Genomic DNA, 25825 nt, shown 5'->3' with positions numbered 1-25825 from the left:
ATTTCTGAGGATCTGATGGGATTAGTTTCAGTAACTTGCTTTTTAAATAACATTACTGAAAACAAGTCCCTTTGGCCCAGTTCACAGCTGAGTAACTGTTTTACACATATCATTACCATAAATGTTTCTTTTGCAGAGGAAACCCGTAGATATTTGACTTTTTGTCGTTGAATGACTTTAAAAGTGACCTGATGTTTTAATTAGTTGCAGGTTAACGCCCTTTGATCAGCTCACTGTTCCTTTGAGTTTAAGTGTCCTGTGATTCCAGGAGTGATAAGGATTTATAAACGGTGTTCTTATTTCATAGTGACTTTTAAACTCGCAGCAGGATTTAAACACAGAATAGTTAGTCTATTTTAATCCCTCAGGCTCATTAAGTGAAGACACTGACTGAGTGTGTTGCAGCTGTGTGTGAATCACCTGTACCTGAGAGCAGCTCCATGTGGTGGACACCAGCGACCCCTCGCGGACACACTGTAACTGCAGCTGCTGCACACCACCATGGGAAGAGAATAAAACCCATTTCTTTGTTTTTACACTTTAAATAAAGAGGTAAATACATCGTTTAAAGGTTTTAAACAAATTGAAGAGTGCCCAGTTTAATATGGTACAGATTAAGAGAGTTTAACAATGGTTCTGGATTTAGACATGGATTTATGTAGATGAAAAACCTGCATTTTAACGGAAACAGATATTAAAACACGTTAAATGTTGATGTTTGATGCCTGGTAAAACACTGGAAAATAAAGCTTTATTGTTTTTCTAAATTAAATCAGAAGGTAAAGCTCAGCTCATCACTGATTGGTTGAGACAGCTGCTGTCAGCCCTCCCATTGGAGGAGAGATCCTACAGGTCCAGAGCTTATCTTTCCTGCACATTTCAATTTCTACAGGTATACCTGAACTTCCATGTAAATGTTGCTATATTTATGTTATAGTTACCTTAAAGCAGTTTTATTTTTATATTTGTGCAGTCCTATTCTTCCTCCGCTAACCGTTGCTGTTTCTGATGAAGCTGTTTGTGTGAGAAGCCTTTGAGAGGCTCATACACAGCAGGAAAATGATTGAATACAAACCCACAGCATCGAATGTAGTTTACTGTAGGTTTTTAATCAGGATTTTATACAAACTCTGTTGAAAATACAACAAGAGTATATTAAGGTCCTTCAAACGCATCGGACTGTACTTTTAAGTATATATATAAAAAATACAGGTATAGTTATTAACCCTGCTTATATATTGTGTAGGACATACAAAATAAAGACAGAGACGGGGTTGTTTCCACGATCAGATCTTTTATTCTTCCCTCAGTAAACGTTTAGAAGAAGGTGTTGGGTCTCTTGGTGGTGAAGCGGGGTTTGTGCTGGCGGCGCAAGACGCGGTGCGGCAGGGGGAACTTGATCTTAGAGTCCTGAAACACAAAGGAACATATTCAATAATCTTACAAACATCACGTCTGAGAGGAGGAGGAGTCGGGCTTTTATTGTGGCGGGGTGTGAGGCTGAATACGTACGTGGAACTGCTTGATGGCCGGTCTGCGACATTTGTTGGCAGCGATTATTTGGACCTTCATGATCTGGATGGAGTGAGCGCGAGCACGATGACGAGCGCCCATATCCCGGTCTGAGGAAGAAGAGGGGGGACGGGATGGTCAGTACAGGGGGAGAACCAACGCTGGGCTATAAAGTCTGTATATTTCAGGACTCCCTCATGCAGCTTTTTAATGGGGAAATGTTAAGAGCCTAATGATAGAAATGTACAGCAGGGTTCCCAGCATTCAGAGACTCCCAGATGCCAACCAGCATGTTTAGCATTTATGTAAATTAGCATAGCGTGGAAGACAGTTCAGCATCTGCTCGGCTGATTTGGACCATTCTGAGGTGGTTTCAGAGTTTCTTTAGGAGGCTGAACCCATTTCTGACACTCAAGTTACCTTTGCAAGCTACACAAGTCCAGTCTGAACCTAACAGTGGCCACATCTAAACCCCTGATGCTCCGTTTACTGCCGCAGGTTACCCTGCAGCCTGCTGTGTGATGGTGTGTGCGTGTGTGAAACTCACAGCACTGGGTCACGGCTCCAGATGTGGTCAGGTCTCTGTACTCGCGGTACATGTTGTGTGTTCCGCTGCGAGAGTCGTAACGCAGCCAGATACCAAAGTTCTTCACCTTCTGAGGAGTCTTCTCATGGACCTGGAGCAAACACACATTATTAATTACAAACACAGAGAGACTGCGCGCACACACAGAGGTCTGACGGGTGTTAACAGTCCCGGCAGTTTCTTTGTAGCTCCTTGGATTCACTTTCAGAGGCACGGCAGCTCCAGAAAGGCGACAAGGATCACTTCCTGTTTGCACGCCAGACAAAATCATATCACACTGATATGGCCTTTGGGTTTGGGTGCATATTTACAACATTTGAATAAATAAAGACACATTTCATCTGTGTTTTAATGTGTGCCAGTGTTTCCATGAGGCTGTTTTTACCAGACTTTGACCAGAGCCTGTAGAGTCCGGTAAAATATCCATAAACACTGAGCAGGCGGGTCGGTACCGGCATAGGTGCCATAAGCATGCAACTGAGTGACATGGCTTTGAGGATGAAAGCTAAATTGAAAAATAATTCAACTTCTAAACGTTTCCTGCCCAGAGGCAGAAGACAGCTGGAGGACGATTACGTTACTGTCGCAGTATTCAGCACCACAGTATCACTCTGCTATATTCCGCTAGAAACACCTGGTTTTAACAGCCCAATTTGGTGATTCCTTATCAATATTGACAGACTCGTCTCTCATACCTGGTCACAGTTTAGTGATCATTGATTAGTAAACTGCAAAAACAAAGTTAGAGAGCGGCTATAGTGACCGATTAAGGCTGAGAAGAAACAAGACTGCACTTCCTCTCAAGACGTGTATTGTGGGATGCACGCCTGTATTACATAGTTTCATGATTACAGCTGCAGGATGATATTTATGTGGATTTTAGCAGGGGCTGCCATGTACCTTCATACATTTCCACTGTCTAATACAATCCACAGGATGGTTCTGACTAAGACTGAGTGTGAAAGGTGTGTGTGTGTCGTTACCAGTCCACAGTAGACTGTCTCTCCGGACGCCTTCTTCATCTTCCTCAGCTGAGACACGAAGTACCAGAACCTGGACTTGGCCACCACATGGTTTGGGGCGAAGATCCTCATGCGGTACAGCGGGGGGGCCGGGTTCTTAGCCGAGGGCAGCAGCCGCCCGACGACTTTGTACTCCCGAAGCTTCAGAGAGAGAGAGAGAGAGAGGGTGAGGAGCCGTGTAGAATCACTTTGAATACATATATAACAACACCGCACAGATGTGTAGCTCCTTGGATTCACTTTCAGAGGCACGGCAGCTCAAGAAAGGCGACAAGGATCAATTCCTGTTTGCACGCCAGACAAAATCATATCACACTGATATGGCCTTTGGGTTTGGGTGCATAACTTTAACATACATTATCAAATGAGGATTTAGTGGAGACCTTTTTAGGATCAAGAGACAGTCAACACTCTTCCATCCCTGTGTAGCACTTACTAAAGCTATGCATACAAGTTCATGAATGTAAAACATGGTTTATTGTACAACACACTTTTTAACGAGGATCACATTGATTTTCCATGAGGTTTCAACCCCTGTAATTCCACTCTAACCAATTTCCCTTGCCTTTTACATTAGCTCCAGTTACTTGTATAATTATAATATGTATATTTTGAGGCTTATCATGGCATGTTTACATATTTTTCTACATTATCGCACTATTCCTTTACACTGTCTCAAGTATCACAGATCTGTAAAGTTTTGTACCATAACAATATAACGACTGTAATATTGAGTCACACAGGCACTTCTTTGATGTACCGTTAAAAACATGTTGGATTTTAATTGGTTATTGATATGCATGTGTTGTTCACCTAAAAAAGCACAGAGCATTTATGTTGTGACTATTGTATTAACCTTTATTTAGATTCGCAAATACTTACTCTTTAATGCTAAAGCGTCATTTTATAAGAGGTTAAAATTTTGACTATCTTATAACGCATTTCCTCTTGATTATGTTTGCACCACCATTAATCAAAGCAAATTCCTTGCATGTGGAAACTTTAATCTGATTTACAATTGGAGCTAGCATGTTAGCATTAGGAATTCCGCAGAAACTAGTAGACACTTCAAACTAGCCTTGCCATTTACGACAGGAGTGATGCTCATTTAAAACTGTATATACTTTAAATACACGGGCATCAATTTCAAACACCTTTAAAATACAAGCAACTCATTTAGAGAGACAGAGACAGCTAGATGCTAATCCCACGTTGCGGAGGAAACACATTAGCACCACGTTAGCAGTTAGCATTCGTTAGCTTTCATTGGACTCAAGAAAACACGTTAGCATTAGCTTTAAAGTAGCTTTCAACTTGGATAGATGGCAAGACTACAAACAAATCAAGCGAGGTATTAACTGGCAATTAACGCACATACCACCCTGATAAGGATGTTTAAATTGTGTTGTTTATTTGGTGATTATTTGTGATTTCTAACGGAGTCTCATTTCTAACTGTTGGTCTCCACATGGTCCAACAGCCGCCATGTTGTACCCTCAGACCGGGTAGAAAAACACTGAAAACACTACTAAATTCTGGATTTGACCTAAATGTTAATACATAAATCTGACACATGCAACGTTATAAAGTGACATCGGTTGATGTACCCCGTGTGTTTCGGGTTTAAATGAGTATTTTAAAGGTTTTACGTACTGTGCCGGACGCCTTCATGGTGTCAGTCTGTCACTGCCACGGGAAAAGAGGAAGCTGCAAGGAGGAGCCTGGTGACGTCATATGGACCGAGAGGCGGGATGAGGCGGGACATCCGGGGACTCATATTCGTCTTTTTACTTTTAAAATATGTATTATATTATATTTTATAATAATAATTTAAACACAACACGAACTTGTACTTGTTTTATAAACATTGTTTATTTATTTTATGAATATTCACGTTTACTAAATGACGATTTTAATTTTAAATAAACCACAAATTATATATTATTTTGTTCGTACGAATCGGAAACTAACTTCAGTCTCAGTCTTAACAGTCACTAACAAAACATTTGACTTCTCAAAAACATAAACGAATAACATTGATTCGCTTAATATCACATATCATTTCTAAAAAATATAATATAATATAACTGTGGTTGAAATATACAAAATATGTATATTTTTTGTATTAATATTTTTAATCTGCTACGGATGTCTTCCTAAAAAATTAAGTAATACATTAAATTAAAAGAGAATAATAATAATAATAATAATAATAATAATAATAATAATAATAATAATACCCCCCACCACCCTACATTCGCCAAATATAATTTATAATTTATTCATCAATAAGATAGTGTATCTTTGGGTGAAATATAAAAAATAAATATTAGATATTTTAAATATTTTTGACTGCTCCTTATCTCTTCCTAAAAAGAATAACAAATAAATTAAATTAGAGAAAATAAAAAGTAAAAATAGAAGAACAGAAAAGAAGTCTTTAAAATATATCTGAAAAAATAATATTATTTGTTATTAATATTTTGACGGCTACTTTAGATACAATTAAATAAATAAATATTATAACAAACTCTTAATATCACATATAATGTACACATATATAATATAAAATTACTGTGGTTAAAATATTATGTTATTAATATATGTACAGTTACGCTATGTACCTCTTAAAAATAACAACAACAAATAACTGTAACCGTGGTAAACATATTGTTTTTTAAATGAAAATACATATTGCTCTCTTCATATTGATCGATATCTCACGGCCACGCTTTGCATGTTAAGTGCCGTACCTCTTCCTGTGTGACCCGGATGTTAACGGACGGACACGCCGCTCCTCTCAGTCCAACGACATGCAGCAGATTTCTGGATGATTCTCTGCGGCTCCACGATGAGCTGACGTGGGGAGAAAACACGTTTATCAATTCCGTTTTAATTAAGGTGAGTTTCCTCTAATGTACTCTCTGTTATTAACGTGTCAATGTCGGTTAAAAGCGGCTCACGTCAGTTTGTCATCGCGAAATGTTCTTTAGGTAAACGTTACCTGACAAACTAACATAAAAAACACATCTAAACTTATTTAATTTATCCTGATTTATCAGCATTAATGTTACAAAAGCTGCTCCGGGGATGACTGGTGTTTTAGTGTTCGTTAAAAGTGTTTAATTTATTAAGTCTCAAAGCTATATTGCTAATGCTAGCTTGAGTTAGCAGCTATTTTAAATGTGAAGTTGTTAGCGTGTTAGCATGTTAGCATTGCAACTTATTGAGGATCCACAGCCAAGGTAACATTTATACACACCTAGCCCATGATATGTTCAGTATGTGCGTGTTTATTGTTGTTGTTGACACTGTTAACGAGACATGGAGGTGTTGACTCTGTGTTGCATCATGTAGGGAGGATATACTGTCAGGATATCCACTATAAATATATATAAATGCACAAAATAATGCGGCTGAAAGTAGATATTAGTGTTCAAAATACACATTTCTATACCTACTTTGTACATCAGGATGCCCATTTGCTGTAGTAGAAGCAGCAGCTTTCCTTCAGGGATCCACAACAAACTTAACATGATATACACAAAGGATATATCACTTAAACACAACAACAACAACAACAACAACAACACACGGCCTCGTTTATTTAGTCAAATCAGAAACTGTTAGTGTCTTGAAATGTTATATGAAGTGTCAAAGTGTTGACTGTGTGTTGCATCATGTATGGAGGATGAGCTGTCAGGATATCCTCTAAATACACAAAATAATGCTAAGTAGATATTAGTGTAAAATAAACACCTTTTTATAAATATTATTGATCAGGATAGATCATTAAATATACGTGACAGTAGATAATCACATCAACACAGGCCGAGTTCTATTTAGTAAAGACACAAGACTTCTACTGTGATATATTTATGAAAACACAACTTACTATTAAGTATTATAACTGTCCAGTGTGTGTGCTTTTACTGTTGTTGTTGACACTGTACACGAGACGTGGAGGTGTTGACTCTGTGTTGCATCATTTAGGGAAGAAGTCATAATAGTAATCTTTATTATTGACTCTGGGTCCAGATTTTATTCCATTGATTAGGATCCATACTCGCTGTCGCAGAAGCTCTTCTTCCAACAAACTTCATATACTAATAAGACAATAAATAATCCCAAAACAACAACAACAACAAATCAAGGCCTAGTTTTATTTAGTAAAAGCTGTCAGGATATCCATAAATATGTATAAATAGACAATATTATGGTGTTGATACCATAAGTGCTTAATAGGACATCTATAATGAAATGTACTCTCTGTTATTCTCATATTTCCAAACACTCCCTGTGGAGGCAAACACGACTATCACGATTTAAAAGAGAGATAACACCTGTACATTGATTAGATTAATGATTCACTCACAGGCTTTAAGATGTTCTACTCTAGTTGATGTTCAAGGTTGAGAATCCTGAACATCAGCAGGAGAGGACTCTTTAAAGTAGAGACTCTACATACTGATATACACCTGAACATCAGCAGGAGAGGACTCTTTAAAGTAGAGACTCTACATACTGATATACACCTGAACATCAACAGGAGAGGACTCTTTAAAGTAGAGACACTACATACTGATATACACCTGAACATCAGCAGGAGAGGACTCTTTAAAGTAGAGACGCTACATACTGATATACACCTGAACATCAGCAGGAGAGGACTCTTTAAAGTAGAGACGCTACATACTGATATACACCTGAACATCAGCAGGAGAGGACTCTTTAAAGTAGAGACACTACATACTGATATACACCTGAACATCAGCAGGAGAGGACTCTTTAAAGTAGAGACTCTACACACTGATATACACCTGAACATCAGCAGGAGAGGACTCTTTAAAGTAGAGACTCTACATACTGATATACACCTGAACATCAGCAGGAGAGGACTCTTTAAAGTAGAGACTCTACATACTGATATACACCTGAACATCAGCAGGAGAGGACTCTTTAAAGTAGAGACTCTACATACTGATATACACCTGAACATCAGCAGGAGAGGACTCTTTAAAGTAGAGACTCTACATACTGATATACACCTGAACATCAGCAGGAGAGGACTCTTTAAAGTAGAGACACTACATACTGATATACACCTGAACATCAGCAGGAGAGGACTCTTTAAAGTAGAGACACTACATACTGATATACACCTGAACATCAGCAGGAGAGGACTCTTTAAAGTAGAGACACTACATACTGATATACACCTGAACATCAGCAGGAGAGGACTCTTTAAAGTAGAGACTCTACATACTGATATACACCTGAACATCAGCAGGAGAGGACTCTTTAAAGTAGAGACTCTACATACTGATATACACCTGAACATCAGCAGGAGAGGACTCTTTAAAGTAGAGACACTACATACTGATATACACCTGAACATCAGCAGGAGAGGACTCTTTAAAGTAGAAACAGGTGAAAACCAACATTAGCTGTGGTGTTGATTTGTAATATTTCAGGTATCTAAACTAACCTGACGCTGCTGATGACTCTTACCTACGTCAGCTCACCTGTATTCAGATTACCTTCCTGATACCCAGCCTCTCTCTCTCTCTCTCTCTCTCTCTCTCTCTCTCCCCCCCCCCCCCCCAGATGAGAGCGAGCTGGCGTCCTGCAGCAGAGAGCACTGATCTGAAGCTAAGCTAACGCTGGATGGCCTGCCAGTCTGTCTGTGTGATCATGGACGAGCAGGCCCTGCTGGGGCTCAACCCCAACGCCGACGCCCCCTACAGACACAGGGTGAGGAGACCCCCCCATTATAACATAAACTAACACTAACCCAGCACAGCTACAGACACAGGGTGAGGAGACCCCCCATTATAACATAAACTAACACCAGCTACAGACCCGGGGGGGGGGGATTGCACTTTTTTCCGGATATTGTTTTGTGACTGAGTCGATCAGTAGTATACTTTCTCTGACTCAAACTGTTGCTCCTCTAGGTTAGGGTTAGACAAAGTGTAATGATATTGTATAGGAATGCGCCGATACACCGGCCGATGGCTCACCCATACACCGGCCGATGGCTCACCCATACACCGGCCGATGGCTCACCCATACACCGGCCGATGTTAGCCCTATTTACCACCATCGGTGAATAAGGTGACGTCACCCATGTTTATGTTTTGCTACGTGACCGGGAGAAGTCGCGTCGTTGTTTTTAAATCTGACGGACCAAATCTGAAGTCAGTGCATCATTTTGAAGGATTAGAACAGTGACAGTGAGGGGGGGGGGGGTCTCTCTCCTCTCCTCTCCTCTCCTTTGTGAGGAGCTGCTGCTGCATGCTGCAGGACTTCTGCCCCGTGTAGCGGGTGTCTGCAGGATCGGTAAATTAAATCCACCCTTCAGTGTTCTTGAGAGGCCGTCGTTATACTTGCTCTTCAAGGGACAGGCTGCCTTATGCTGCTGTTACAGTTTAGTGTGTGTGTGTGTGTGTGTGTGTGTGTGTGTGTGTGTGTGTGTGTGTGTGTGTGTGTGTGTGTAGGCCATGGCGTACTTTGAGCAGCTGAAGGAGTCTCAGGACGGGTGGGAGGTTTGTGCTGAGGCCCTGGCTAAAGGCATCTATCAGTGAGTCCCCACACACACACCTTGAACATTGATATACAGTATGTAGTTTATGGTGTTTTAACATGTTTATCTGTTCCAGTGACGACCACGTGAAGTTCTTCTGCTTCCAAGTGCTAGAGCATCAGATCCGGTTCAGGTGAGGAGGAGGAGGAGGAGGAGGAGGAGGAGGAGGAGGTTCTGCAGAATCATGGATGTGTGTTTTTGTTTGTCTACATTGTGTTGTTTGTGTTGCAGACACGCCGGTCTGAGTGCGGTTCAGCAGCAGCTCATCAGAGAGACGCTCATGAAGTGGCTGCAGAATCAGGTACAAAATAACCTTCTCAGGGGTCAGAGATCTTTCACTTTTTAAAATACAGTTTTCTAAAATCATTTCATATTTTGTTTATTTAAAAGTTTTTATGAGATATTTTTCATGATTTTGAAACCATTTTTTTTACATTTCTTCCGAAAATGATTCTGTTATTGGTCCAACATTTTTCAGATTTCTTCACACAAATGTGAGATTATGTTTTCCAGACATGTTTTACACTCTCTCAAGAAACATTTAGTTAGTTTTCAAACATTTTTCAGACATCTTCTAAATATTTCTGGATTCTTAAAAACAACTTTTATTTATTCAGTTATTTTCCCACATCATGTATGAAATATATTTATATTAAATGTAAGTTATTGTGTTTGAGCAGCTGATGAACGCGGAGCCGGAGAAGCCCTTCATCAGGAACAAGGCGGCTCAGGTGTTCGCCCTCACCTTCGTCATGGAGTACCTGACGCTGTGGCCCAAGTTCTTCTTCGACATCCTGACGCTGGTGGGCCTGAACCCCTGCGGCGTCGACGTCTACCTGCGGACCCTCATGGCCATCGACGGGGAGGTGGTGGACCGCGACATCCTGCACCTGCCGGACGTAAGAGCCCGCTAACGTACCTGGAACTCCTCCTAAACTGTGTCTTCCTGGTTAACGGGGTTGATTCTCCCCCCAGGATATCCGCAGGAACACCCTGATCAAGGACCAGATGCGGGAGCAGTGCATCCCCACGCTGGTGGAGTCCTGGTTCCAGATCCTGCAGACGTACCAGCAGTCGCACCCCGAGATCACCTGCCAGTGTCTGGAGGTGGTGGGGGCTTTCGTGTCCTGGATCGACCTCAACCTCATCGCCAACGACCGGTACGTCTGATCTGTTTAAATACCTTCATATTCCTGTAGATACACAGCCTTACCGACCATCTACACACTCTAGATAACAAATGAGAATAAAATGAGGATCAAATAATAAAAAAATGAGTGAGAAAAAGTGAATAAAGGAATTAGAGTTCAAATAGGAATAAACAGAATTCAATTAAAGGTCAAATTTTGTTCAGAAATTGATACTAAAGGTGTTTTGTGTCCCAGGTTTGTGAACCTGCTGCTGAGCCAGATGTCTGTGGAGGAGCTGCGTGAGGAGGCCTGTGACTGCCTGTTTGAGATCATCAACAAAGGGATGGACCCGGCGGATAAAATCAAGCTGGTGGAGTCTCTGTGTCAGGTGCTGCAGTCTGCGGGCTTCTTCAACGTGGAGCAGGTAACGCCTCTCAATATTAATATTACATTATGTGTATAACAGTTCTTCAATTCACCACCTCATATAATATTAAAGAATGAGAGTTTTGGAAAAATCTGAGTGGTAATTCCACCATAAAATGGATGACTTGTTTGGTTTGTGGTAAATTTACGAAGAAAACGGAAAGCTCGAATTTCTATATGTTTTGTAATTAAAGTGGCGTTTTAATAATAAATTCAGAGAATAGAAAGTATATTTTTTCTGACATCTTATCATTTTTTTTCATGTAACATTTCCCCAAAATATTCAAAGAATTTAAACAAAATACATTTTCTCAATATTTTCTGAAAAAAGCAAAAAGTTCCGAAATGTTTTCGGATATTTTTGGAAAAAAGTATTTTCTGAAGTCCACGTCCCCCTCTCTCAGGAGGAGGACGTGGACTTCCTGGCAAAGTTTTCCCGGCTGGTGAATGGGATGGGTCAGAGTCTGGTGCTCAGCTGGAGTAAGCTCTCTAAGAGCGGGAACGTGAAGGAGGCGGCGGAGGCGCTGCAAGCTCTGGAGAGCAAGGTGCCGCTGCTGCTGCAGCTGCTGGTGCACGAGGACGACGACATCTCCGCCAACATCGTGGGCTTCTGCTACGAGTACCTGCACGTCCTCAAACAGGTGAGACAGCCGGGAGGGCTCCTCCGATCAGAGGCAGCAGCTGCTCCGATCAGAGGCAGCAGCTCCTCCGATCAGAGGCAGCAGCTCCTCCGATCAGAGGCAGCAGCTCCTCCGATCAGAGGCTGGAAATAAAATGTCTATAAAGTAAATTCTAAGCTAAAATAGAATATATTTGTAATGTGTGTGTGTTGATCCTGCAGCTCCCCCAGCTGACAGACCAGCAGAAAGCAAACCTGGAGGTGAGTCTGATTGTGTTTTATATTACAGATGTTTAATGGTTTGATTGGGATTATGATCTCTAAACGTCTGCGTCTCTCCTCAGGCCATCCTACTGGCTGTGATGAAGAAGCTGACGTACGACGACGAGTACAACTTTGAGAACGAGGTGAGAGGGTCTACTCTCGGTCTGTCCTGGGTCAGGGAGAGGGTTTATTTATTTATAACTTGTACTTGTTGTTCCTCCGTCAGGGCGAGGATGAGGCGATGTTTGTGGAGTACAGGAAGCAGCTGAAGATGCTGTTGGACCGTCTGGCTCAGGTCTCTCCAGAGCTGCTGCTGGAGGCCGTGCGCAGAGTCTTCAACAGCACCATGCAGTGAGAGACACTCCTTCACTATCCCTGTAGAGGAGCGCCTGCTGCTGCTGTGCTCACTGCAGAGTGTGTGTGTGTTTGTGTTTGTGTTTCAGGAGCTGGCAGACGGCCTCCTTCATGGAGGTGGAGGTGGCGGTCCGGCTGCTCTACATGCTGGGGGAGGCGCTGCCCGCCTCACATGGAGCTCACTTCTGCGGAGACTCGACCAAGACCAGCGCCCTGCAGGACATGATGAGGACGGTCAGTCTTTATACTGTGTCTCTGGATGTAGAGCCGCTGTCTCTGCAGGATGTAGAGCCGCTGTCTTCAGGATGTCTCTGAGCTCAAACGTCTGCTCTTCCCTCAGCTGGTGTCGTGCGGGGTCAGCAGCTACCAGCACAGCTCCGTCTCTCTGGAGTTCTTCGAGACGGTCAGCAGATACGACAAGTTCTTCCTGGTGGAGCCGCAGCACATCCCCATCGTCCTGGTGAGACTCTCTCTGTCTCTGTCTCTGTCTGTCTCTGTCTGTCTCTGTCTCTGTCTCTCTCTCTCTACCTCTCTCTCTCTGTCTCTCTCTGCCTCTCTCTCTCTTTCTCTCTCTCTGTCTCTGCCTCTCTGTCTCTGTCTCTGTCTCTGTCTCTCTCTCTCTCTCTGTCTCTCTGTCTCTGTCTGTCTCTGTCTATCTCTCTCTCTGTCTCTCTCTCTCTCTGTCTCTGTCTCTGTCTCTTTCTGTCTCGGTCTCTCTCTGTCTCTGTCTGTCTCTCTCTCTCTCTCCCTCTCTCTCTCTCTGCCTCTCTCTCTCTTTCTCTCTCTCTCTCTCTGCCTCTCTCTCTGCCTCTCTCTCTCTTCTCTCTCTCTCTCTCTCTCTACCTCTCTCTCTCTCTCTCTCTCTCTCTCTCTGCCTCTCTCTCTCTCTCTCTCTCTCTCTCTCTGCCTCTCTCTCTCTGTCTCTGCCTCTCTCTCTCTGCCTCTCTCTCTGCCTCTCTCTGGGTTGATAATGTGTTTCCTGTGGGAGTAACCCGTGCTGCGTTCATTGTCAGATGGCGTTTCTGGACCAGAGAGGCCTGAGGCACAGCAGCCCTAAAGTCCGCAGCCGAGTCGCCTACCTGTTCTCCAGGTTCATCAAGACGCTGCAGTGAGCTCGCCTTCATTTTCGTCACATTTTGTTTCTCGCAACTTTTTTTATGTTTCTTGTAAAATGACCCTTTAAAATTCAGTCAGTTTTTCTTGTCCTTTACCACCTGCGTCTCAGAGGATATTCCTGACCTTTTTTGTAATGAATATGTCATTTGTAAGCAGTTCTTGGTTATTTAGCCTAAGTGATGTTTGTGTTGACAGTAAACACATGAACGTGTTCATCGAGGACGTGCTGACGAGGATCCAGGACCTGCTGGAGCTCGCTCCTCCTGTAAGAGACTCCTCTTCAACACAATGGAACTCTGTCTTAAAGTTTATTAATATGTATCTATTGTTCCTGAAGGAGAACGGGTTCCCGGCGCTGCTCACCAGCGACGACCAGCTGTTTATGTTCGAGGCGGCGGGGGTGCTGATCGTTCACGGGGAGAGTCCCGTGGAGAGGAAGACGGTGATGATGAGGAGCCTCCTGCAGCCGCTGATGGACGCCTTCAACCTGCTGCTCAGCAAGCTGTCCCAGGAGAGCGAGCAGGAGACGCAGGCCGCCATCGGAGACTGCCTCAGCCATGCCGTGGGGTTCGCCAGGTCAGGAACCAGGGGGGCGGGGGGTTATACTGGGGATCCTTCTGATGGGGAACCGGTCCCAGCAGGCATTACACATCAAGACTCACTCACAATATTTTTTAAATCAGAATTTTTAGTTTTTTCTTGTCAAATTTAATGACATAAAAATAATTCTCTAAATAAAAAAATAATAATAATCTTGTTAATTTACAATTTAGGTTCCAGAAAAAAATAGTCTAATGTTACTTTAAAAAAAGATGTATTTATTAAAACATTCTTGAAATAAAAACCATAAAAGGTTTCTTGCATTTGTTCTCTCTAAAAATGACAAATTATGAAATTTGAAAAAGAAATCTACATTTGTTTTCTTTAATTTACCTCTTAAAACATTCAAAGAATTCTAGCAATTCATTTTTTTTGCATCGCTAAATAATCTGTTAAATTTCAGAGAAATCTAAAAAACCTAACCCTTAAATAATCATCCTATTATAACTTCATAAAACAAACAAGCACATTGTTACTCACATTCAAACCAAAACCCCTGTAAACATATCGCTGGGATTTCTCAGTGTTGAAGACACTTTGAACCCTGAGGCTGAATTTATTGCCTCTCTCTCGTCTCTCCAGCCGAACCAGCAAAGCGTTCAGCAACAAGCAGACGGTGAAGCAGTGCGGCTGCACCGAGGTGTACCGCTGCTGCCTGCAGACCTTCCTGCCGGCCCTCAGCGTGCCGCTGCAGAGGGGCCCGCTGCGCAGCGCCGTGCGCTCCTTCCTGCACCGCATGATCATCTGCATGGAGGAGGAGGTGCTGCCCTTCATCCCCAGCGCCTCCGAGCATATGCTGAAGGACTGCGAGGCCAAAGACCTGCAGGAGTTCATCCCGCTCATCTCCCAGATCACCGCCAAGTTCAAGGTACGGTCCGGAGGAACCCCCCCAATCTGATGCTGACCCTGACTGACCCTCACGTGATACTGATGCTGTCCCCCCTCTGCAGAGGCAGGTCTCCCCCTTCCTGCAGCAGGTGTTCATGCCCCTGGTTCTGGCCATCTTCGAGGTGTTGGGTCGGCCAGCGGAGGAGAACGACCAGACAGCAGTGCTGGAGAAGCAGATGCTGAGGAGGAGCTACTTCACCTTCATCCAGACGGTGGCCGCCAGCGGCATGAACGAGGTCATGGCCAACCAGGGTCAGTGCTGCTTCACTTCTTTATCACCTGAGTGTGTGTACCTGGAGCTGAGTGTGTGTGTACCTGGAGCTGAGTGTGTGTGTACCTGGAGCTGAGTGTGTGTGTACCTGGAGCTGAGTGTGTGAGTGTGTGTACCTGGAGCTAAGTGTGTGAGTGTGTGTACCTGGAGCTGAGTGTGTGAGTGTGTGTACCTGGAACTGAGTGTGTGAGTGTGTGAGTGTGTGTACCTGGAGCTGAGTGTGTGAGTGTGTGTACCTGGAGCTGAGTGTGTGAGTGTGTGTACCTGGAGCTGAGTGTGTGAGTAGAGAGCCATGCTAGCAGTTTCCCTCCGTTTCCAGTCTTTATGCTAAGCTAAGCTAACCAGCTGCACACTTTCTTTTCCTGATGCCTGTGTGTTTAAACCGGTTATTAACCGTCTGAATGTTTCTATATCCTCCAGGAGCGGAGAACATTGAGCGCGTCGTGTTCACCATCATCCAGGGCGCCGTGGACTTCCCCGACCCGATCGCCCAGAAGACCTGCTTCATCATCCTGTCCAAGCTGGTGGAGCTGTGGGGTGAGAGAGGCTCTGCATTAATGAGCAGAAATGATGTTCTGTCTCTGGGTTTCTAACCTCAGTGTTCTGCTGCAGGAGGGAAAGACGGCATGGTGGGATTCCCCGACTTCATCTACAAACACATCGTTCCCGCCTGCTTCCTGGCTCCGCTCAAACCCACCTTCGACCTCTCGGACGCTCAGACCGTGCTGGTGAGGGTCCAAATACATTCAGTGTTCCTTGAAAATATACCATGTTTTACACTTTTACATTTGACCTCTTTCTGTCTTTCATTTTCCCTCTTTTCCCTTTCTTACATCCAATGTTTTTCACAATTTCTATTTTTCTCCGATTTCATGAAATAAGAAAAACATCTAAATTATAAAATGAGAAATAAGATTTCAGAAGCTGATCAACTTTGTTCTTCTCTCAATTTAAAATGTCCTCTTACCACTTTAATTTCAGGAAATATAAAATAGTGTTTCTTGCAATTTGCATCATCATCATCATCATCATCATCATCATCATCTTTAATCACTACTCGATTCTCATGAAAAATCTAATCATGCTTTAAATTAAAAACCTGCACATTTCAGAGTGAATTACATCTAATTGAATGTAATTCACTCTGAAAGATGTACCGCCTGCATTTCTGAAAACACTTTGAAAAACATTGTTTTTCAAAGAAAATCCTAAAATATTCCATTTTTTTGGCAATTATTCCTAAAATTAATGAAACACGTTTAAAAAAAATACAAGCAAATAAAAAACCACTCTAAATAATCTCTTAATGTTAGGAAACATGAACATTTTTCCCACTCTCACTTTTAATTACATTTTTCTCGTGAATTTTCCAGCTAGATTTGAGAGAATATTTAAGGGGTTTTCTCTTGTATTTGTTCAATTATCTTACCTCTTGAAGTCCACGTCTTCCCTGCTAAAAACCCAGGATTTGAACTCTTCATTAACACGTCTCTTCTTCCAGACGCTGTCGGAGTGCGCGGTCACGCTGAAAACCATTCATCTCAAACGGGTCAGAACGGTTCCGTTACTCCAGAGAAATACTGCAGAAATATTCTCACTTTATTAAAGTCATCCTTACATCTGAGTAATATTCTGTGTCTCAGGGTCCGGAGTTTATCCAGTTCCTGCAGCAGGAGTATCTGCCCTCCCTGCAGGTCGCTCCGGAGATCTCACAGGTGAGTTCATCAGCTGCTGAAGGAGAGGAGCTCGGTCTAATGCTGACGTCTGATGTCATTAGATATACTTTTTACCTGCTAAATCTCACAAGCTGACTTACAAACGTCCTATTTTCAACATTAAATGAACAGAAACAAACATTTAGTGCCGGTAGTTTGTCCGTTCACCTGTAAAATGTTGGCTTTATTTTCCAGGAGCTCTGTCAGGTGCTTCAGCAGCCGGACGTCAAAGTCCTGAAGAACTACATCAAGGTACGGCAGGTTTTACATGATAAATAAAGCTTGTTTTTATTGTTTTATTCTTTATTAAACTCCTGTTTCCTCTCCGCAGGCATTCTTCCAGCGAGCGAAGCTGTAGGAAATAAAAACTGGAAGTTCACTTTGGACTGAAAAGGACTCGTGACAGGAAGTGGTCGAACGTGCCGCTCACTACAAAATAAAAGACCTTAGCATAGGAGCTGCTTTTGCACTTAAAGTGGACGCGGCTCGCAGGACGGACGAACCCTCCGCAGACGAGCTGTCCACGACGACTACAAGTCACGATAACGAGAGACGGTAACGAGGGACGATGATCAGACGTTAGAGAGGAAACGGACCTATGGAAGCTACGAAGGACGCAGCAGCACGGAAAAGTTTTGGTAAAAATATCTGACAGAAGCTCCACTGTTCGTCCTCCTGTTAGAGAAACTGAGGCGACGTATTGAAGATGTTGTGAGGAAAATAAATACAATGTGGAGCTGCCGGAGGGAGGGAATATTCTGAGGAGGTTAGAGACTGAAGGAGATTTTTAGAAGGAAAATGTGTTTCTTGAGAGTTTTAAAATAGTGATTCTCATTATACAATCTGAGATTTTGTGGAATAAAAGAAGCAGTTTTAAAAGAAGAACACATTTCATTACCAGAAGAAAAATGTACAAATTGTCCCTTTCTTAAATTAAATGTTGAATAAAAGAAACTCAATATTCTCTATTCAGTAAGGAAAGATCTCCCATTTGAAAAGAAATCTGATTTACATCAAAAGAAACTTGAATATTCTCCAAAAATAACTTGGTAGTTAGTAAAGAATATTCTCAAAAACCTAAGGGTTCAATTTACTGGGAGAAAAATCAGGAATGTAAGAAAAAAATGTCATTAATTCTCGATTTGTATCTCAGAGAATTTAACACAATTTGGCAAAATTGTGATTTATTTCCACAGATAAACCTCAGAGGGTTTTCCAGTTTTTCTCAGAATGTTATTCCCCTCTTTGGCTCCATATTTGTATTGAACCCACTAAGGCACTAATTTGCCTCCATAGCTGTTACGGTGAATCTAAGACTTAGAATACTTTATTAAATACTGAAACCTCGAAAGCTTTCTGCAGGCCCACCTCTCCTTAGGAATCAAATCTCATCATTTCACGGCGCTGCTGCCGCCGCAGAACGGACAGAAAATAAAGGGCTGAATTATTTTATTTTTAGGAATGGATTTTTAGGTTTGAAGTGAAAACGCTCGCTCTGCTTCGTCTCCGTGTTTAAAAAAAAGCCAATAAAATCTAAAACCACTCTCCATGTTCCTGATCAGACCCCCCCCCCCCCCCCCCACTGTAAATAAGAGAATAAGATGTTAAAAAATGTAAATAAAGGTTTAGTTTTTCAGTTTGTTAACCTTCAATTTCATCTGGATTCAAATATGGAAGATGATTCGTGCCAGAAAATAAAAAATGATAAAACTGAGAAATCATAAATAATATAGAAATGATGAGAAGTTAAAGCTCTGGACTTTAATGAACTTCAGAGTTCCTTATTTGTAATTAATACGAGTGAAAAGCTCCTCCTATAATAAGTATTTGATTTTAATTCTAATCCTTTTCATATTTAAGGATCTTATCATTTTTACTAAAGTCTAATTTATTGGGACTAAATTCATATTTTTGATTATTTCTTTTTCTACTAAATATCATCATTGGATCATCATTTGGAATTAAAGTGAAAGTTAAACTCACTTATAAATAAATATCATTTGAATTTTTGCCTAAATAAAAGTCATAATTCTAAAATGATCTAAAAATGCCATTTATGTTTTTATCATTTCTTACATTTTATCATTTTTTAAAATTCCTCTTGGCAATAAAGAGCTTCCATAGAGACCCAGAACCTCATGACTGTACAGCTGATAATGTAAACAAACGTTCCCCATGTACAGAAGAAGAAGAAGCAGCTCAATTAGTTTTATACTCGAAGGACAAAGTAATTATGCAACGCTTCACCGCGATACTTCAAACTGAAGAGGAAGAAAAGTTAGATCTTCTGCTTTACACTTTGGGATGTTGCGACGCCTTGCTTTGCTGTTTCTTTGATGGTCGCTGCATTCCTGTTTTTTGTTTTAGCTTTAAAAGAAATGGGTTTCGCCCAAAGTGATGCAACAAACCTCCCGGAGAAAGTGCCTGAAGATCGTAATTTAGAGAAAAATGAAGGAAATCCAAGTTTGAATAAATATTTTTGATAGTTTTTCTTGAGAAATGTTTAGAATATTAAACATTTTCCTGAAAATAATTGTAAACAGAACAACATCTGGATAAATACTGAATAATTGAACATAGGGACGTCACTCGCGCTCCTATTGGCTAGCGCTCTGTCACAGGTTAAGGGGCGGGACATCTCTAAGTGGTCGACCGATCGCAGCAGCAGTACGGCACAGGCAGTATGCAGAAAAACCAATTAAGCAGAAACTTGGAGGGGATTTATTTTGTCTTATTTTTGCTTTTGCTGTAAATCGTCTAGAACTGAATTTTGTTAGCAGTTTTTCGGAGTTGAAGTTACGAAAACGTAGCGAGGTAATAGGATAATGAACTACAGATCTGGGGGGGGGGGGGAAGTAGACAAATACTCACATTTTAGTCGAGTTTCTCCTGGTAATCTAACCCCCCCTCTCTCCTACCTTCAATAACCCTCCTTGTCGAAGTGTTCACGGGTGTTTTGAGGACGTGTCGAAACTAAAACGGTTGTTGGAGCTACGAGTGATTTCGGTCCCGGCTGGAGGGTTATTAGGAAGCGTCGCCGGAACGATGGATTTGTTCGTTGACGGTGAAATGTTGTTTTGTTTTGATGAAGAGAAAAGAGAGCTTCTGTGAGAACCAATAAAGTGTTAAATGATCATCAAATAATCCTGAGTCATTTATTTGAGAATGTTTGGGATCAGAAGAAGTCATGCAGGTTGCCGGGTAGAATTGCTACCGCTTTATATGAAACACTCAGTGAATAAAAACACGATTCATTCACTGATTATCTCCCAGTTTGTCTCCTTTTATTGTCAATAATTAATATGAAGAAACTGGACATTTCTAAATGAACTACAGTAATATTTATTGGCCTTTTGTTACCGTAGAGGCAAACAATGAACATTTAGGGTGGTTTTGTAACGTAGTTTATCACATTTAATTCAGTTTGTGATCTATCTTCTGCTTTCCTGCTCAGAAGTCTCTATTTAAATGTCCTTACTGTTTGAAATGATCCTGTTTTATTTATTGTAAAACATTTTCTAAATATTCTTAAACCATCCCAAAATATAAACCAAAACTTGTTTTATGCAGTATTAAAAATCGCTAACAAAGAAAGTTGTCAGTTTTATCCTAATTTAAAGCCAATTAACGGCATTTTAATTATAAATCAAACGATTGAATAAAATAAAGGATAATTAGTGAATGAAACCCAGATGGTGCTGCTGTTTATTGTAACAGGAGAAACTGGTTTTATTCCCTAAATATTTCCTAGTTTGTTTCCTGTTGCTGTCGATCAATATGAAGGAACCGGATTACTAACGTGATATTTATTGCGGTCTTATTAAGTAGAGGCAGTTTATCACCTTTAATTCAGCTTGTAGTGATCTTTTTTATTTGGCAAACAGAACATTTATTTAATTTCTTGCTCCAACATAAATTCATTCCTCGCCAAAGCGAACAAAACAAAAGCGGACATCTTCTGCTCTCCGTCAGAAGTCTCTATCCTTCCTGTTTGTGGTAAAGTCTTTAACGTCGTGGAGCTTCAGCCTTTGATGACGGCGATCGGTCGCAGCTTGATCGCCTTCTGACTGATTCCTGCGTCGTGACACGTGTTCACCACGTCCGTCACGTTCTTGTACGACTCAGGAGCCTGGAGAAAACACGGGAGAAAAGTGCTTCAGTGTTTGCAGGTATGGAAGCCAATTCATGCCAAAGAGATGAAAACCTAAATATTATTGAAAATAAAAAATGTCTGGAGTTAAAAACTTAAAACGATATCTTTGGAAATGTGTTCAGAAATTACTAGCCAAAGGTATTAAATGTTAAAAAATCTAATTTAAGTAAAAAACAACAATATTTCAATTAGAAAACTAGTATCGAAAAGAATGTGTAAAAGATATCCAGCTATAATATTTGTAAATGTGTAAAAACAACTTAAAATATCCAATATTTAAACTGAAAATAAACAAAAAGCTCATTTTCTTGAAAAATACGGAAGCTGGTAAGTGCCACGTTAAATTACTTGGAGTCGCAGCTGACAGAAAGCCACTGCCACAACCCCTCACCTCCTCCATGACGAGCTTTGGAGAAGCGACCCGGATGGCGATGCCCTGATCGGCCAGTTTGTCCAGAACGTCCTGGAAGTCGATGTTCCTGCGAGACTTCGCCCGGGACAAAGCGCGACCCTGAACAGAACACAGGGACGGGAGAAATGATTCATGTTTAGGATTTACAAGAATTAAAAGGTGGATTTAAGAGAAAACAACAAATATTCAAGTCAAAAATTCAACATCTGAGGTTTTAAAAATCACACAAATTTACGATGAAATAAAAAAGGTCAATTCAATTCCCGAATTATCAATTATATCTCTTACCGCTCCGTGACATGTCGTCCCGAACGTCTCCGTCATGCCCTTCTCGGTGCCGGTCAGAACGTAGCTGCAGGTACCCATCGTCCCCCCGATCAGAACCGGCTGTCCTGTGAGCTGAGACACAAACACACACATCAATTAACCAATGAACCCTCCGTCAGCTCGTTAAGATGTGGCGCGAGGCGTTCAGGGACCTGGTAGTCGACGGGGATGAGCGGGTGGTGGGGGGGGAAGGCTCTGGTGGATCCTTTGCGGTGGATCAGCAGCGTCTTCTGCCGCCCGTCCACCATGTGCTCCTCCACCTTGGCGATGTTGTGGGACACGTCGTAGATCACGTGCATGTCCAGGTCGTCCGGCGTCGTGACGAACACTTTGGAGAATGCCTGGGTGCGAAGAGGAGGAGGTTAATACCTGAGAGGTGTGTGTGTGTGTGTGTGTGTGTGTGTGTGTGTGTGTGTGTGTGTGTGTGTGTGTGTACCTGTCGTGTGAGGAAGGTCATGGAGGCTCTGTTGACCCAGGCGTAGTTCCCGGCGGCCGCCATCCCCTTCAGGTAGTCCTGGCCCTCAGCGGAGGCGATGCGAGCGCAGGCCAGCTGCCGGTCGTTCACCACGATCTGATCACGCTTCATCGCCTTCTCCATTGCCACCAGGGCGTCTGCAACGTCAGGTCCACATATTATACAGTGTGTGTGTGTGTGTGTGTGTGTGTGCGTGCGTGCGTGCGTGCGTGCGTGCGTGCGTGTGTACCTGTGGCGACCTGGTGCCCGAGCCCCCGGCTGCCGCTGTGGATCATCACACACACCTGGCCCTTGTGGTCGATGCCCATCTTCTTGGCGGCGTAGTCGTTGTAGATCTCGTCCACCACCTGTATCTCGGCGTAGTGGTTCCCCGCTCCCAGAGTTCCCAACTGCACAGACAGTTACCAGTTACACCTGTACACAACAACATGAGGTCTACTGGGGAGGGCGGGGGGGGGGGTACCTGAGGCAGGCCTCTCTTCTTGGCTTTAGAGGACACCTTGTTGGGGTCGGCCTGCAGCATGCGGCCGTTCTCCTCACAGTGCTCCTTATCCTCTGCCCAGGCGTACCCCTCCCTCAGGGACCAGTCCACCCCCATCTCCAGGGCCTCCTCCAGGTCCCTACAGGTGAGACAGGTGAGAGACAGACAGGTGTAAGACAGACAGGTGGGAGACAGGTGACCCAGGGGAACCAGGTCCACCAGAAACATAGAGAGACAGGTGACACGGGAACCAATCTCCAAGACCTCCTTCTGGTCTCTTAAGACAGAAGGGTGGGACACAGGTGACTACAGGTAATACAGGGAAACTCAATCACTCCAGTAATTATGGGAAACTCAGGTGACTCAGGTGAGCTGTCCTTACTTGGCCCCCATGGGGATGACCCCCTTGGATCCGACCCCCACAGGGATGTGGTCGAACAGAGCCTGGGCGAGCTGCTCCTTCACCGGCTGGACGTCGCTCTCGTCCAGGTTCGTCCTCAGCAGCCGCACCCCACAGTTAATGTCAAACCCCACCCCGCCTGCAGAGAGACAGGGAGAGACAGGGAGACAAAGAGAGAGACAGACAGACAGGGAGACAGAGAGACAGACAGGGAGAGAGAGGGAGAGACAGACAGAGAGAGAGAGAGAGAGAGAGAGAGAGACAGGGAGAGAGAGAGAGAGAGAGAGACAGACAGAGAGAGAAAGGGATACAGAGAGAGAGACAGACAGAGAGACAGAGACAGAAAGACAGAGAGAGACAGAGAGAGACAGACAGAGAGACAGACAGAGACAGAGAGGTGTATTTTAATTACAGTCACAGAATGAAGGGAATAAATGAGTAATTTCTAAAACAGTTTTGGATTTTTTGCTCGTTAATCTGTTTCTTTAATCTCTGAATCTTTGATAAATAATGATGTCTTTATTTGTAAGTTAGTTATCTGTCTTGGATTTCCTAAGGTTTTGGTCCTCTGAAGTTGTGAGGTGGCGTTCACCTGGAGACACCACGGAGTTGGGGTCGTTCATGTCGAAGGCCGCCATGTTTCCGATCGCAAACCCGTAACCGGAGTGAACGTCCGGGAGACCGATGGACCTCTGAGGGGAGAATCAGAGAGATCAGTGAGGAGCTCCAGGGGCCCCGTAAATCCTGCCTCCTTTAACTCAACTACTCCGATTGGTCTCTTAAAGGCGTTACTCACGTGGACGATGCCGGGCAGCGCCGCCACGTTCCCGATCTGCTTCATGGCGGGGAGGAACCCTCCGAAGCCTGAGGAGCAGAACCCTTTAATAAAAGGTGTTTTTCTGCTGTGATTTATTGTTTAATAATCTAGGTGAAGAATATCTGACCTCCTCCCTTGCAGGCGTTACGCAGCTCCTCGAACATCAGCTTCTCCAGAGGCTCGTTCACGTAGAAGTTCCCCTCGACCTGAGGAAACAAATAACATACAATTATAACATGCTATTGTCACGGTTAATACATGTGTGGAAGCAAAAAGAGACCAGCTTCAATACGCATTAGGCGTTAAATATGCACTGAAAGAAAAATACTGATTTTCTTTTTCGAAAGCTACATTTAACATGAAAAATGCAGTTTCAGCCAATTAAATATGGAAATGTGCTGCTTTCCATTGTTTTATGTCACATTTAGGTGAATATTTAAATTCCAGAATAATAAAACTACACATCTATTGTGTTATTATCTGATCATTGGTACTGTGTACTATTGTAAATATACATGTTGATGCTACATTGGTCATTAAAAGATAACTAAATGCAATTGTATTCGTTACAATTAATGATTTTTATCAAAATGGTTAATTGTAAAACGTTTAATTACTATATAGGGAACATATCAAGCCAATTTATGGATTATATTTTTAATATTTTCACATATTTATTGATCATTTATTAGGACCCACCCTTTAATGTCATTACTCATTGTATAGCGAATATTTACATAACTGAGCTACGTCAGCAGGTTTTAACTTTAGTTTGTAGCTGATTTCCGGGGGTATTCTCATTTACTGTGCCTACATCAAGATAAGTATTATGGTCTGTTTATGAGGGAATTCCTGCAGGGTAAAGTCTGCAGAACATGTGCGAACTGACAGTATAAATAACTGAGAGCTAACATGCTAACAGCTAGAAGTGTGTCTCACCTGCATGTTGGGAACAAACCCTTTTTTAATCCTCCAGCAGTTCTTCCCGATCTTATCCAGAAACTGCAGCTCATCGTTATAACTGCGGCTCATTGTTGTGGTGACAATATATTCGTTGTTTACAGAGTTTTAAACCAATTTCTATGCTGCGTTTCACCGGTTCCTTTAACGCCAACTGTAAGCAGGCACTGATGTACGGCAGCCCGGAAGCTTTTTAAAGAAACCGCGTTTGGTTATTTGTCATGACGCATGACATTTTCACTTATAACGTAAAGAATGAGAAATAAAATGTGGACTAGTTGCTTAAATTGAACATTCAATAGTATATAGTATAATTTTTACGATAATTGAAGTTCGGAGGCACTCCGTTTTAGTTTAAAACTAAATCTAATCGCTTGCCGTAGTTGTAGTTAAATCAGTTGTAGTGAAATTCAAGTCTTCAAGTACAAGCGGATGTTCGGCGACTAGCCTTCAGAACAAAAGCTTGCTATCACTATGTGAACTTTCTTTTCTTTAATTTAACACATTTGAAACCACGTATGTTAGAATGATTGAATAAAAAACAATTCTACCATTTATTCAAAATATGGGATCAATTCAGGGTTTTTATTACTATTGTTTTTGACACACGGGTTTTAATTTAAATTCTCTTGGTTATGTGGCATGACGCATTCTTAATTGCACTCTTAATATAAATGAAAAACTTTTATAATAGTTAAGATTATGTTGAAA

The 25825-nt window shown here is 42.3% G+C and overlaps 3 protein-coding genes and 2 non-coding genes across 5 annotated transcripts; 1 reads left to right on the top strand and 4 right to left on the bottom strand.

The window, feature by feature from the left end:
• Positions 1-1274: 1274 nt before the first annotated feature.
• rpl18a (ribosomal protein L18a) lies at positions 1275-4871 on the bottom strand. The gene is made up of 5 exons (XM_063906023.1): positions 4774-4871; positions 3082-3261; positions 2060-2189; positions 1513-1622; positions 1275-1410 (listed from the first exon to the last, which is right to left on the bottom strand). Exons 1-5 carry the CDS (start codon positions 4789-4791, stop codon positions 1318-1320), a joined length of 531 nt encoding a protein of 176 aa, XP_063762093.1. The 5' UTR covers positions 4792-4871; the 3' UTR covers positions 1275-1317.
• Positions 2279-2404, bottom strand: LOC134879569 (small nucleolar RNA SNORA68). The gene has a single exon (XR_010167854.1). It is a non-coding gene; the product is annotated as a small nucleolar RNA SNORA68 (small nucleolar RNA).
• On the bottom strand, positions 3339-3464 carry LOC134879570 (small nucleolar RNA SNORA68). Its single transcript, XR_010167855.1, has one exon. It is a non-coding gene; the product is annotated as a small nucleolar RNA SNORA68 (small nucleolar RNA).
• A 1017-nt stretch (positions 4872-5888) lies between the features above and the next one.
• Positions 5889-20233, top strand: xpot (exportin, tRNA (nuclear export receptor for tRNAs)). The gene is made up of 25 exons (XM_063905937.1): positions 5889-6021; positions 8728-8874; positions 9621-9703; positions 9783-9839; positions 9938-10007; positions 10387-10605; positions 10682-10866; positions 11092-11260; positions 11667-11903; positions 12104-12142; positions 12226-12288; positions 12372-12496; positions 12589-12733; positions 12840-12959; positions 13513-13607; positions 13811-13880; positions 13953-14191; positions 14798-15083; positions 15166-15355; positions 15795-15911; positions 15987-16102; positions 16876-16923; positions 17018-17089; positions 17285-17341; positions 17421-20233. The coding sequence occupies exons 2-25, from the start codon at positions 8788-8790 to the stop codon at positions 17445-17447; spliced, it is 2916 nt and encodes a 971-aa protein (XP_063762007.1). The 5' UTR covers positions 5889-6021; positions 8728-8787; the 3' UTR covers positions 17448-20233.
• Positions 20234-20880: 647 nt separating this feature from the next.
• rtcb (RNA 2',3'-cyclic phosphate and 5'-OH ligase) lies at positions 20881-25410 on the bottom strand. Its single transcript, XM_063905938.1, has 12 exons — positions 25094-25410; positions 24282-24360; positions 24134-24201; positions 23930-24029; positions 23320-23476; positions 22920-23076; positions 22686-22845; positions 22418-22593; positions 22134-22322; positions 21943-22053; positions 21634-21753; positions 20881-21218 (listed from the first exon to the last, which is right to left on the bottom strand). The coding sequence occupies exons 1-12, from the start codon at positions 25184-25186 to the stop codon at positions 21111-21113; spliced, it is 1518 nt and encodes a 505-aa protein (XP_063762008.1). The 5' UTR covers positions 25187-25410; the 3' UTR covers positions 20881-21110.
• Between the last annotated feature and the right edge of the window lie 415 nt (positions 25411-25825).

The sequence above is a fragment of the Eleginops maclovinus genome, chromosome 17, assembly GCF_036324505.1.
Source record: "Eleginops maclovinus isolate JMC-PN-2008 ecotype Puerto Natales chromosome 17, JC_Emac_rtc_rv5, whole genome shotgun sequence".
NCBI lineage: Eukaryota > Metazoa > Chordata > Actinopteri > Perciformes > Eleginopidae > Eleginops > Eleginops maclovinus.
The sequence above is the reverse complement of the archived record's forward strand: the minus strand, read 5'-3'. Positions and strand labels throughout refer to the sequence as shown.